Source organism: Drosophila sulfurigaster, chromosome 2R, assembly GCF_023558435.1.
Source record: "Drosophila sulfurigaster albostrigata strain 15112-1811.04 chromosome 2R, ASM2355843v2, whole genome shotgun sequence".
NCBI classification, from domain to species: Eukaryota; Metazoa; Arthropoda; class Insecta; order Diptera; family Drosophilidae; genus Drosophila; species Drosophila sulfurigaster.
The window spans coordinates 23,903,528-23,916,585 of NC_084882.1; the positions used below are offsets into that span (position 1 = coordinate 23,903,528).

At 39.6% G+C, this 13,058-nt stretch overlaps 6 protein-coding genes across 7 annotated transcripts; 3 read left to right on the top strand and 3 right to left on the bottom strand.

Annotated features, from left to right (window-relative positions):
- The first annotated feature begins 238 nt into the window (after window positions 1-238).
- On the top strand, window positions 239-2,845 carry LOC133838823 (c-Myc-binding protein homolog). Its single transcript, XM_062270052.1, has 2 exons — window positions 239-339; window positions 408-2,845. Exons 1-2 carry the CDS (start codon window positions 328-330, stop codon window positions 921-923), a joined length of 528 nt encoding a protein of 175 aa, XP_062126036.1. The 5' UTR covers window positions 239-327; the 3' UTR covers window positions 924-2,845.
- LOC133838821 (serine/threonine-protein phosphatase alpha-2 isoform) lies at window positions 1,879-3,379 on the bottom strand. The gene is made up of 2 exons (XM_062270050.1): window positions 2,205-3,379; window positions 1,879-2,135 (listed from the first exon to the last, which is right to left on the bottom strand). The coding sequence occupies exon 1, from the start codon at window positions 3,206-3,208 to the stop codon at window positions 2,300-2,302; it is 909 nt and encodes a 302-aa protein (XP_062126034.1). The 5' UTR covers window positions 3,209-3,379; the 3' UTR covers window positions 1,879-2,135; window positions 2,205-2,299.
- A 487-nt stretch (window positions 3,380-3,866) lies between these two features.
- LOC133838819 (sialic acid synthase) lies at window positions 3,867-5,171 on the top strand. Its single transcript, XM_062270048.1, is given in 3 exon segments — window positions 3,867-4,096; window positions 4,099-4,317; window positions 4,377-5,171. Coding segments are annotated over 3 exon segments (1,131 nt in total). The 5' UTR covers window positions 3,867-3,979.
- Window positions 5,153-6,707, bottom strand: LOC133838818 (interleukin enhancer-binding factor 2 homolog). The gene is made up of 3 exons (XM_062270047.1): window positions 6,382-6,707; window positions 6,183-6,311; window positions 5,153-6,117 (listed from the first exon to the last, which is right to left on the bottom strand). The coding sequence occupies exons 1-3, from the start codon at window positions 6,538-6,540 to the stop codon at window positions 5,221-5,223; spliced, it is 1,185 nt and encodes a 394-aa protein (XP_062126031.1). The 5' UTR covers window positions 6,541-6,707; the 3' UTR covers window positions 5,153-5,220.
- Window positions 6,708-6,784: 77 nt separating this feature from the next.
- Window positions 6,785-8,013, top strand: LOC133838822 (proteasome subunit alpha type-2). Its single transcript, XM_062270051.1, is given in 6 exon segments — window positions 6,785-6,940; window positions 7,047-7,123; window positions 7,185-7,440; window positions 7,496-7,651; window positions 7,715-7,850; window positions 7,852-8,013. Coding segments are annotated over 6 exon segments (705 nt in total). The 5' UTR covers window positions 6,785-6,899; the 3' UTR covers window positions 7,891-8,013.
- A 1,855-nt stretch (window positions 8,014-9,868) lies between these two features.
- On the bottom strand, window positions 9,869-12,831 carry LOC133836702 (glutathione-specific gamma-glutamylcyclotransferase 1). Of its 2 annotated transcripts, XM_062267292.1 has the most exons (5): window positions 12,692-12,831; window positions 11,977-12,558; window positions 11,528-11,563; window positions 10,794-10,872; window positions 9,869-10,712 (listed from the first exon to the last, which is right to left on the bottom strand). In XM_062267292.1, exons 2-5 carry the CDS (start codon window positions 12,286-12,288, stop codon window positions 10,276-10,278), a joined length of 864 nt encoding a protein of 287 aa, XP_062123276.1. In that variant the 5' UTR covers window positions 12,289-12,558; window positions 12,692-12,831; the 3' UTR covers window positions 9,869-10,275. The 2 variants fall into 2 exon arrangements, with proteins under 2 accessions (XP_062123276.1, XP_062123274.1); XM_062267290.1 differs by lacking the exon at window positions 12,692-12,831 and having other exon boundaries at window positions 11,977-12,658.
- Window positions 12,832-13,058: the final 227 nt, after the last annotated feature.

Here is a 13,058-nt window from a genome sequence, read left to right on the forward strand (position 1 = left end):
AATAACGCGCCATTTTACACGCGTTTTCTTAATTTTATGTCATCTCTATGGAAATATAACCAGTTGGCCACTCGGGGTTTTGTATCTTGGTATATTTCATCGAAGTTAAAAACTATATATTTTAGAAATAAAGAAAAATAAAACAGTTTTAAAAACGTTTTTATAAGGAAACGTACGTCTAAAATTAATTTAAAATAATTTTTGATTCATTAATATATTTTTAAATATTTTTTCAACAAACATTGATGTATTGCCAAATTAAAAAAATCGATGTATCGATAACGGACATCGAAGTTTTTCCACCTCTATTTCCACCACTTTAGCAAAATGTCCTTTAAGGTAAGTCGACATATTGTTGTTAATTTATTATTGGTGTTATCTGGCATTTTTATTTGATTATTATGAAGCCAATCGATCCCAAACGCGATGAGATACGTCGCTATCTTGAGCGCGGCAGCGTTCTCGATTCGTTGACGAAAGTCTTCATACGCGTGATCAAAGAGCGTCCGGAAAATCCAATGGAATACATTCGCAACAACATTGGAATCGTAAGGCACCAACACGACAAGTACGAGCGCCTCGCACAGGATTTGCAAGAGGCGAACGAAGAGATTCAACGTTTGCGTGCCATTATCAACAGCATAAACCCCGACGTGCTGCAGACACCACACATTCCCATAGATTCCGAGCCAACGGCAGTCGCTGAGAAGGTGATAGATGATGCAACCGCCGCCGAGGTTGAAGTCAGTCAGAATACCAATGGTGGCGATAAAGCAACATCTTCGAACCCTGATGAGTTGGTCGCCGTTGTCGAAAATTGTCACATTGAGGAGGAGGAGCCAAACAAGGCTGAGGTCACCAAGAGCGTTCAAGATAGCTCAACCCAAAGCGCAACCGTCCAAGCTGAGCCCAGCACCGAATAAATCAATAAACAAAGAATATTTGTCAGCGCACTAGCACATCCCATTAGCGTACGTTCTCATAGAAATGTTAACAGAGTTAAGCAAAAAGAATGAATGGATAGTATTTTCTTAAATGTAAATAATAATAATAAAAAAACATTTACCTTAGTTGGGTATTGAAAACTTAAGCTTGGTTTCTTTTTCATACGTGATCAAGTTAAGGAAGGAAATTGTAACATTTATGTCGTTAGTGTGGGGTTTCCAAATATTTATTGAAATCAGTTTCATAATTCATACACATTTGTATATCATTTGTTTATTAATATAAAGGATTATTGATAATACATATTAATAATAGAAATTTACTCTTGTTTTTAAACACATCTTAAAAAGTGATACTGGATGATAAAAACAATGAAGAAAAAAAATGTATATAGTATGTATGGATCGATTGAATTAAATGTTAACAGCTGCATCGAATTTGAATCGAAAAAAAAAGAAACAACAAAACAAAGGTCGATATTACGGGCGTATCAATAGATTTGTTGTTGTTACTGGACGAACATAAACTGATTCATTAATTTAAAGGTCAAAACTTAGTGTTTACATTTTTAACTTCTTGGCAAGCGTTCTCATCGTTCACTAATTACTTTCTTCTTCCCTCATCATAATCATTCTTCTCGAATTATTAATGTCATAGTTTTAAGGCCAAAAAGCTGCATTTTTTGTTCTCTTTTGTGTTTTTTACAAGGCCCTACTACATTTGTTGTGACTTACAGTTCGTCGTTACCTTGTTCAAATTTCTGTTTGCTGATTTTTTTTGTAACTTGTACTAAACGTTTTAGTCTCGTGTTTTAAAATTGGACAAAACATATATGTACATGCATATGTATGGTGTGGGTCGCTAAACGACTATGGTATAGTAGATATATATATGTATATGTAGGTGTGTAGGTGTAGTTTGTTAATCGAAATAAATGGTAGTTTTATGTTTTCTAAATTATCATGTCATGCCTGTTTTTTTTGAATGCTTGGTGAATGTTTTGTTTCTTGTTATTTTTTGTAGTTGAAGCAAATCTCTTTATTTCTTAAAAGATAATATTTTCTCCAGGTTTTTGGATTTCATATTATTGTATATTTTTTGTTTTTCATTATAATCGCAGAGCGTTCGGTTCTTCCCTTTGTCGCTATTGTGGTGCGGATTGTTGGATTGTAAAATTAGATTGCCCCTCGCTGTCGATAGAAAATAAGATAAGAAATTGATATAAAAAAAATGTTATTACGTTAAGTCTCTTTACTTACGTTATGTGTTGAATCATTATAATTTTTGCCTGCATTGTATATAGAAAAGTGTGTGATTGGTTGTTGTTGGTGTTTTTTTTGGGAGTTTGATGATATTACTTTTTACGTTTATCTGCCGGTTTCAAGATCTGGAATGAGCACATAAGTGATTCATCCACAGACATCATCGCACCAGCATTGTCAAATTCGCCACAATAATTGGGAGCCGAGAAGAGTGTGACCAGCTGTCGCTTGGCGAAGAACTCATAGCCATCCTCGACCACCTGATGGGCGCGGCAAATGAGATCGAACTCGTGTTTCTCCAAGAATTTGGCCACCACCTCGGCGCCGAAAGTGAAACTGACACCGCGATCATTCTCGCCCCATCCCATGGTATCCTTGTCCGGATCGGACCACAGCAGATCGCAGAGCAGGCCCTGATCTGGCACGTCAGTGGGTCGCATGATGCGGCGAATTTGCTCCATCGACGAGAGGTCGGGACTGAGACCGCCATGGCAACAGAATATCTTCTCATCCACAATGGCTGCCACTGGCAAGCAGTTGAAGCAGTCGGTGAATGTCTTCCACAATTTGATGGTGTAGCGACGCTTGCATTCGTCATAGAAGCCGTAGATGCGATTTATGCTAGCGCACTCATGATTGCCGCGCAACAAAAAGAAGTTCTCCGAGTATTTGATCTTGTAGGCGAGCAGCAAACAGATGGTTTCCAGCGACTGTTTGCCACGATCAACGTAGTCGCCCAAAAACAGGTAATTTGATTCCGGTGGAAAGCCACCGTACTCAAACAGTCGCAGCAAATCGTAGTATTGGCCATGTATGTCACCGCAAATCTTTAATGGCGCCTCCAGCTCCAACAGTATGGGCTGCGACAGAAATATCTCTCGCGACTTCAGACAGAGGCCACGAATTTCATTCTCGGAGAGCTGAACGTTTTTGCCAGGCCGTGCCCCACGCACTTCCAGAAGTCTTGATATGATGCTGTCGATATTCATAACATCGCCCATGTTTCTGTTTGGTTTTGCTGCGCAATTGCTGTGCTTCAATTTTCCACCAAAGAAGGGCAAGTGGCTTTGAAGTATATTTTTCACTATAAATATTTTTCACAGCACAGCTACTACCAGAAAATTTCACCAGTGTGACCGAATTTACTCAGAAAACAGAAGGAAATGGCCAGTTAGTCAGCCTCTTCACACACACAGAATTCGTCTCGCTTCCACTGCTTAGATTGCCTTTGTGCCCGCCTTTTGCGTCGTTTGGCTTTTGTATGTTGGTGTGAGCAGGACCAGGCTATTTACAGCTGAATGTTGCGGCCAGACTGTTAGAAAACAACGGACAGCATTATGCTGCACTAACACTATGGCGTTGCCATATAATCTGAGTTTAACATTAACAGTGTGAGAACAGCTTCTGTAATTAATTAACGAAAATTGTTATTTAAAACTAATATGGATCGATTAAAACAGTAATCAATGTTATTCATTTTTGAATAGGCGTACCTATGTTGATAATTAAAAGTAATTAACATTTGAATATAATTTAGTACAGCAGTGAGACCGCAATCGGGCGCTGCTGTTAAATGTAGAGTTACCAGTTGTAAATTTTTTGCATTTTTGTATATATAGTATATCATATCGGCGTAAATAAGTGTTTCCGAAATTTTTCTTGCAGTCACACTGTAATTTAAGTTCAAAGAAAGCTCAAACTTTAATTAACGGAAATTACACTTGATAAAAATGGATCAGTTAATTAAAGTCAATTGAAACTCTAAGTTCAAGATGTTGCTGCTGGATATAATAACTAAAAATCTCTCGAACGAGGTCTATATAATTGCGGAAATTGGCCAAAATCATCAAGGCAGTTTAGAAACAGCTAAATTGATGATTCTGGAAGCAAAAAAAAAGCAGGATGTCATTGCGTTAAATTCCAAAAATCCGATTTAAGAGCAAAGTTTACACGATTCGCCCTTGAGCGAGAGTACGTCAGCGATCATGCCTGGGGAAGAACTTATGGTGAACATAAAGAATATCTGGAATTCTCCAAGGAACAATATCGCCAGCTTCAAGCCTATAGCAAAGAAATTAAAATTGATTTCACTGCCTCTGCTATGGATGAGGTAATTAACTGACACTTTCTTATAACCCCATATAAGCAATATATTCTTATACTTCTTAGAAATCTCTTGATTTTCTTGCCGAGCTAAAAGTACCATTCATAAAGATTGGCTCAGGAGATGCTAATAATTTTCCCATGTTAAAGAAAGCTGCTGCAATGAGGATGCCTTTAGTTATATCGACAGGAATGCAAACCATGTCAACTGTGGATAAAATCGTTGAAATAATGAAGCAAGCTGGAAACAATTTGTTTGCTTTGATGCATTGCGTTTCTTCATATCCGACTGCATCTAGTGATTGCAATTTGCGGATGATACCCGCTTTTATGACACGTTTCCCAGGTGTAACAATTGGTTACTCTGGCCATGAGTTGGGTGTCTCGATTACTAAAGCTGCCGTGTTGTCAGGAGCAAGAATAGTTGAGCGACACTTTACTTTAGATAAGAATCAAAAAGGATCTGATCATCGCTGCTCTCTTGATCCTATTGAGTTATTATCGTTAGTGGAAGGCATAAACCAATTTAAGGCCAATCAAACTCTTTGCAAACCTAGCTATACTTCAAATGAAATAACTAAAATATTAGGCGAAGAAAATTATGAATTAAAAGCAGCATTGGCAGACATTACTCAAAAGGAAATCTTGCAATGTGAACTCGCTTGTCGTCGCAAATTAGGTAAATCAATTGTGGGAGCTCGAAATTTACTGAAAGGACACAAACTCCAAGAAGTCGATTTATTAATTAAAGTTAGCGAACCAAACGGCATAACTGCAGAAAAATATTTTGATTTAATTGGCATGCAACTACTGTGTGACGTTAATGAAGACGAACCCATAACTGAGAATGTGCTGGCATAATACAGCGAAATTTATTGTTTATAATAAAATGTAAATCTTATTGCCTAGCTTATTCGGCAGCATCGTCACTACCAACATCCTCATTTTCATTCTCAATCATTTCAATATCTTCTTCCAGGTCACCTTCCTTCTTGTCAGTAGGCTTCTCATACACGGGAGTTAGAGGCGACACAACCACGCCATTCCACACAGACATTTCGCGTACAATACTTGTGTTGCCCTCTAATCCCAGAATATGCTTGTAGCCTCCATGTGCCAATACTCGCAGTAACGTCTGCGCTGTATAGCAGCATACATCCTGCTGCTCTAAAGTCATTGCTGTATGTACCCGAATGTGACCGGGCTCAGTTGGATCCGTGATACCCGCAGATCCCGGCAGGAATAGGCCAGCCGAGAGCAGTTGGAACACACGACGGAAAGCCATGTTGATGGGCAGCGCTTGACGCGAGGGATTGTTCATGATGGCCAAATGAGCAATTAAATCAATCATCCAAGCAGAGAGCGGTGCAAAAGCATCGAATCGCTTAGTCAAATCCTTAAGAATACGAATTAGAACTTTGATTGAAGAGTGGTGAGCGTTTTCCTCGAACCAGCGAGTGTGCCGTATAGCTGCCAAATGGCCCTGCATCAGCTTATGATCCAAGTGGATTTCTGGCTCTAGTTTACGTAAATTTTGCGGCAACGTAGCAATCAGAATGCGCACTTTGGCCTGTACATTGGACACATCGAAGCCGCGGTCATGTACTTGTATTGTGTGCTGCTCTCCCTTGGCAACCACTTCAGTCTTCATGCCATTTTTGAGGTCCGCCTCTACTTTTTTGGCCAGTGCCTCGCAGGCTTCTTTCGTTGGCAGTGTTTTAAGTATGACAACAACATCGGCTACATTGTTGCCAGTGAGAATTGTTCCCTTTTTGAAGGAACCCACTTGTCGCACTTCTTCCAATTGCTGCAATGGGTTTGTTAATCTTTAGTTTCGTTTTTATAATCATATGCGTTATTGTTCAAACTTACACAGGTATTGAAATCGCCTGGGGCTAAAACTAAGTTATCTAGAACAGCTTGCACCTTGGTAACCAAATTACCAATTGCTGTCTGCTCCGCTGAGGTTGGACTAAGGTCTTGGTTACGTTTTAATAGCGCCTATTTAAAACTAAACAGCATAGTTATATTGATTCAACATTGTATACATTTGTAGTATTATCGATTTTACCGCAGTTAGAGCAGAATCATCTACAGCCGGTGAAACTTTGGGGAAAACAACTTCGGCTAATGTTAAATCAAACGGATGCCGCGGTACGAACGTCTTTTTAAAAGGCGGCCTAATGCCTCCGCGCATAGGTCTGCCGCCGCGTAGCGCTCCACGGACCATAGTTTTATTATAGTGAATAATTTTGACGATTTTTTAATTTCTTCTCAGAGAACCACCAATCACACTTCGTCTGCCTTTAATAAGCCCGATAGCACATATGGTTGCATTATCGATAAATTATTGTTGTGATGGTTTAGCAGAGTTACTTAATATGCGGACATCGATGTTTTCAGAACATGCGGCGATAGTTTTTTTTTGTGACATTAAAAGCGACATTTTAGAAATATAACTTGCGGTCACTCTCAACACTGAGTCCCGGTTTTGCTTGTCACTGTGTTTTTTTTTCATACGGCGTGAAAATCGGCGTTAGTTTGATTTAACACAAAAAATTATTGTAACTAAAATTAAGGCCAATAATTATGGCGACTGAACGCTACAGTTTCTCGCTAACGACATTTAGGTAAGTGGCGAGTGCTGGATGACCCTCTATTCGCTTTATTAGTATAACCTGTGTGAATGACTGGCATAAACACACTTTTTTTTTTTAAATTATTTGTTATTTTCAGTCCTTCGGGCAAGCTTGTCCAGTTGGAGTATGCTTTGGCAGCTGTATCCGGAGGAGCTCCTTCCGTGGGCATTATGGGTAAGATTTACTTATGCTTTTGCATTGTTAGACACGACTGACGTTTCCCGGCTTTCAACAGCTTCCAATGGCGTCGTCATTGCCACCGAGAACAAATACAAGTCGCCCCTTTATGAGGAACACAGCGTGCATCGTGTGGAGATGATTAACAAGCATATCGGTATGGTTTACTCTGGCATGGGTCCCGACTACCGCTTGTTGGTGAAGAAAGCCCGTAAAATCGCGCAGTCATACTACTTGATCTATAAGGAGCCAATTCCCGTCTCACAACTGGTGCAGCGTGTTGCAACTCTTATGCAGGAATACACTCAATCGGGGTATGCAAATTACTCATATGCTTTTAAATTTTCGCCAATATTGTATATTTTATAGTGGTGTGCGTCCATTTGGCGTTTCATTGTTGATCTGCGGCTGGGACAACGATCGACCATATCTTTATCAGTCGGATCCTTCAGGAGCTTATTTCGCCTGGAAGGCCACTGCCATGGGCAAGAATGCTGTCAACGGCAAGACCTTCTTAGAAAAGCGGTAAGCATCCTATAGCGTTGTGCGTATATTATGAACTAATTCACTATTGCCATGAAATTTCAGTTATAGCGAAGATCTTGAGCTGGAAGATGCTGTGCACACTGCTATTTTGACTCTGAAAGAAGGATTTGAAGGAAAAATGACTTCGGATAACATTGAAGTCGGAATCTGCGATCAGAACGGTTTCAAACGTTTGGACCCCCTCTACAATCAAGGATTACTTGGCCAACATCCCATAAATATTAGGCATTTAAGCAAACTCGAGCTAAGCTTTTCACGAGTACGGAAAACAAATAAAACAATAATAAAGTTTGTAAGTGATGGGTTCTTTGAATGATAAATTAAAATTGTCTTGTGGCTAATTTCACCTTACAGTACAATGATTTGGGTACCATTTAAGTGTAAGCCATAAAATATTGGTAACCTTTTTAAAACAATATTGCTGTGTCAAAACGCATTTGATTGAATGTTTCTAAAAAATGAGCTTTATTCAAAACAGTTTTATTTAAGTCCTGTTGCAGAATGTGATCACTAGCAAGATTTTGTTTAAACCGATGGAATATACGTGATAGATACAAGATACAGAAAGGTGCATTATTTCAAAAAGACAGTTACTTTCGTTTTTTTCAAAAAATTTGCACACCGTCTAGAATATTTTCTTCAAGAAGGCTATTTTATACAGTTTGTTTCACTTTAATAGGAATATGTGGTAGTGGAGATACAGGACTGTGTCTCCGCTAAAGTAAACTGCTTTCGATGCACTGCTTTCAATTAACTGCTTGACAATGGCGTGTACAACTGCTTACTCAACTGCTGTTTAAGATTTTGCGCCAACGCATTTCATTCAAAATGTAATGTTAATGGTTAACAATTAGAAAATTACATCGTTTTTCAAACTATAGTTTAAAATTAAATTGAAGTTGATTTGTAATTCTACAATAAGTAGAGAATAATAAGTAGAGAATGCAGAGACTAAGAGAGCATCAGTTCTTGTGATGGTATTCGTGAGTTCAATACCATCACATTCGTTTAAACAATAGCTAATGTGGTATTACGTATAGGTGATTTTACTCAGAGAGCACCGCAATCTGTGGTTGTGTTAGTGTGTTTCAAGCAAATACTAACACATACATATATTTATATGGCATGTGAGTTATCATGAACGCCATATTGGAAACTGATATTGACTTTGGCAGTGAGAGAGCGTTTTATCAATGTTAAGGCTAAGATACAATTTTTTAAATAATCCGATAAATATAAATAAACTTAAACTATTCATAGAACAGTTTTCCCATTTTTAATGTGCACCCTGTATAAGCTGACGGACTCTAGACTAGGCGCTACACGTGGCCTATCCCTCTTACCCGCTCTACCTGCTTTGGGTTCATCAGTCCATTGCTTATCTTCTCGCTGAGCACAACAAAACAATAACACATTCGTTAAGCACGAGAAATACAAAGTGAATCGGGACGGTTGTGTTGTTGACAAGCAGGTCTTGGACTGGGAACGCGCATGCAATGGAAATTTACCAGAGAATTTCAAACGAAATTCATTTATTGCGTTGTTTTTATGAAGTAAACCTCTGCTGATGGAAAAAACCCGTCATTTTGCATGCGAATCACTTTTAAATGACTTTGTTTTTAATTACTTGTGAAAACTATAAACAAAATAATTTTGTACACTTATCGTATCCATTGGAAGACATCCTCACTGCCTGACTGTCATATAGTGTCTGACCAAGTTGTCAGCCGAGTAGATCCGACTGTTCCTACACATATTGGCGCTGAGCGTATTTCTGTCATTGTATTCGTAATATGTGTGCATGACACCTACACAAACACACCTCTCGCAGCTCTCTTGACAAATATTCGTGTACATGCACTCAGATTATGTTGGTAATCGTGTGAGATATACCAATACATTCAAGCGATGCGCTGCTCTCTGCGCTAGAGAAGAGAGTGCAGCGTAAAAAGTGTGTCTGTATTGTAAATACTAATACTATAACAATACTTGTTGCTCTCTTTATTTCTGGACTCTCTGTTTACTTTCTGATCATTGTGAACTTCGAAACAGCTGTTTGGCTAGGTCGTGTAGCGCGCTCTTTAAAAGATACAAATGTATTTAGATACATTTTTGAAATGGAACAACTTGCCATAAATTTTGCAACAAACTTGTAATTTACTGGCCCTCCTCTATTAATAATAATATCATTTTGGGTTAATTTTTAAATATTCTTTCTTTTTTATTTCTTTTTAACTTTTTTTCTTATCTTTTGGGCACTTTCTTATATGTACGTGTATATATAATATAATTATATATAGTTTGTATTAAATGTATAGTTAATTGTGTGTCGATGACATCACTTACGCATTACGAGAACTTAGAAACTTAGTTAGTACTTAACAATAACTTATATCAGATCAGTTATCGCAATTATTGAGTAGTTTGTGCATAGTGTTAAGGCTATTATTTACAATTTAAAGAATACATCGATGTTAGTCCTCTCCTCTCCTCTCCTTCTTCGCAACCCGCTCTGCCAACTATCGATAATGAGTTTGGAATAATCCACATGCAGCAGACGACGAGTATCCTTTGGTGGTGGCCTGGGAAGACCACAGCCACAATCAAATGTTCAGGCAACGCAGCTTTGTCTCTGGTATGCGGGATGTGAACTCGAATGATGGCGGTCTACGCAGATCCTCGTGCGAGTCGCGTCTTATGCGATCCGGATTGCGACCCATCACAGAGGACAGTGGGATCTCCATGCGATAGATCTCTTCCAGCACCAGTCGCTCCAGATCGAATAAGTGTTCATCTCGCACTCCAGGGATTTCATCGTGCATAAACAGCGCCAATCGCAGCAGATATTCCGCATTATGGCCACTGGGACCGCGGCAGTTGGCGATTTGCCGCGCTATAACTGCCAATGGAGCGTCGCCGGCCCAGTGACGATTCTCTGGCGTGGCCACATAGACCAGCACCTCGACAGCCTCGCCGCTAAAGGGCGTGTCATGCGATGCGACGCGGGGAAAGAATTTTGTTTCGAGTGTTGCATAGCCACCTGTTGAATGCAAATCAAACAAAGCGCTCAAGTTAGTCAACATATCTATAGAGATAAGGTGGGAGGCGCTTGATTACTTACCGAGTGTGCACTCGCGTTGCTTGAGATACTCCAGAGCCGTTGAACCTGTTATTCTGTAGGCACAGCCCCAAGTAATGCCCTGCAAATAATAAGAAAATCATATTAAATACGGAAAAGATTGTCAAATTGATGTTGTTTAAATTTAAAAAAGCAGAAAAAATGCGTTTTTAGCCCCAAATAGTTTTTGACCAGCCGCGGATTTGAACCCGCACACTTTTATACTGTCTACTGATAATACGATTTTTTTGACTGCGCCTATGCTTATAATTCCCAACTACTTATTCGGCATATGGCACGTATAAATAGCGGCCAGCGATAGTTTCGTCAGGCCGTTTCGAGTTTTTCATGCTTGTCTCTCGGGGTCACAAACGAGCTCCTGGTAGCTCCCATGACACCCTGGGTAAAGTCCCCGGGCCTAGGATAGAAAGTATCAAGGCGTAAAAAGTTGTATTACACAATTCGCCTATATTTCGCGGTAATTCGCCTTGCGTACACTCCAATGAAGAGGGACCTGTAAAAGGGTCTCGAATTGTTGCGCTCGGTTGACTGCGGAAATGTGCCAGAGATTCCATTAGATATAGGCAAGTGGGGGCGTGTCTTCAAACCACACGTCGCCCATACGGAATGGGGCTTACTTTGAGAAACTCGAATATAAAGGCTAAAGCTACTTTTTGCGCTATGCTTTGTCTTCCCCACATACAGAAATAAGTTATAGTACTGTGATGACTGCTTACCTCTTTGTCTTCCACAAGTGTTGCGACACGTCCCGGCTGTAAGCAGAAGAAAGAAAGAAAACATTTTGTTGTGTTAAGAAAATGCGTTTTCATTTTAAAAAGTTTGATGAGTTATAAAAGCGAGTTTCAGTGTCTGGGATTTTTTGCACGTTCTGTTTGTTTACTTGCAAGCGGACCTTGACTTATTTTCTTTTACATTGTTGCTGCTTGTTAATTGCAATTGCAATTGCAATTTTGACTTTGTGTTGCGCAAAAAATACATTTTTCACAAAGTCGGAAAATAAATACTGAGTATGTCATCAAAAATAGTGAACGTTATAGCTCAAAGAAGTATTGTAGAGGGAGAGAATGAGAGAGTGTATCGAATGAAGTCCGTTGCTGATAACAGACTTGGGTTAGGTAATGTGTGTACAGGTGAAACTGGGCAACAAAGCTATGAGAGCACTTACCGCATCTTCGGTGCCGCGATGTGTTGCGTTGCCCTGCCAGAAGCGTCGCACATAGCCTCTTATGTAGCCTGTGATGCACTTGTTGTAGGTGAAGCCAGGAATCCAGCACAACGAGCCATAGCCAAAGACCCAGCACGAGGCGATGTCCGCGTTGTTGTTATTACTCGGCCGATTCTCCTGATCATTATTGCCAGCATTATTGTTGTTATTGTTGTTGCTATCCTCATCGCCACCCAGCGTGCCATTGGTGAAGAGGTTCTTGAAGTGAGCCGGCACCTCGGTGGGTGGCTGATGTCCGCTAAAGTGCGCCATCTTGATGTTTTGGTGCCCAAAAGTGTTTTGTAGGGTAGAAAGTTAAGCGTCTACGCTATCGAACTGTGAATTTAAGCCTGCGCAGCCAAACGATATTCTCACGTTTGTTGTCTCAATTCTCGATTCTCGATTCGATATCTCTTCTATAGTGTGTTGTTTGTTTCTGTTGTTTGTGTTGCTGTGTGTGGCACTCGGCTTTTATAGTCGCATGTTGGGGCATGCAATTTGTTGCCGCTATCTCACGCTTAGCATTGCTTCTGCTTCAGCTTACTGTGTGCAGGAGAAAGAAGAAAACGTAGACACAATTTAGTTATTACATAAAAAATAAGAAATTACAAAATACAATTTTTTTTGTTGTTTTTTCAATTTTGTTTGTCAATGGAACAGTTGAGCCAAAGCTTACTTGATTTTTATCAAATGTGTCACACCACGCGCTTTCTATAACGTTCAATTACGAGTATTATTGTGTGTTTTAGTAGTATAGTTTAGAGTGTAGTAGAAAAGATTCAGCACACGTCTGTCAATTGTTTTGTTGTTGAGAGACTAAATAGTTCCGCTAGCAGCCGGGAGCTAAAACCGCGCGACTGCCGCCGATCCTAAGTTCAAATTAAACAGCCGCACGGCCAATGCGAAAAACGAAAACATTTCTGAGCGAAAAATAAATATCACACAATATATACGACAAGCTATACGAATAAACACACACACACACGAATGCGAATATATTGTAGGAAATATATTTATGACGCTCTGTCTAAGTCGTCTGCGGC

Coding starts and splice junctions, on each gene's coding strand:
- LOC133838821 (XM_062270050.1), bottom strand. CDS start 3,208: ATGGGCGATGTTATGAATATCGACAGCATCATATCAAGACTTCTGGAA.
- LOC133838818 (XM_062270047.1), bottom strand. CDS start 6,540: ATGGTCCGTGGAGCGCTACGCGGCGGCAGACCTATGCGCGGAGGCATT. Junction 6,312..6,381: donor ATGATTCTGCTCTAACTGCG/GTAAAATCGATA, acceptor AGTTTTAAATAG/GCGCTATTAAAACGTAACCA. Junction 6,118..6,182: donor CAGGCGATTTCAATACCTGT/GTAAGTTTGAAC, acceptor AACCCATTGCAG/CAATTGGAAGAAGTGCGACA.
- LOC133836702 (XM_062267292.1), bottom strand. CDS start 12,288: ATGGCGCACTTTAGCGGACATCAGCCACCCACCGAGGTGCCGGCTCAC. Junction 11,564..11,976: donor ATCGCGGCACCGAAGATGCG/GTAAGTGCTCTC, acceptor TTCTGCTTACAG/CCGGGACGTGTCGCAACACT. Junction 10,713..10,793: donor GCAACGCGAGTGCACACTCG/GTAAGTAATCAA, acceptor TGCATTCAACAG/GTGGCTATGCAACACTCGAA.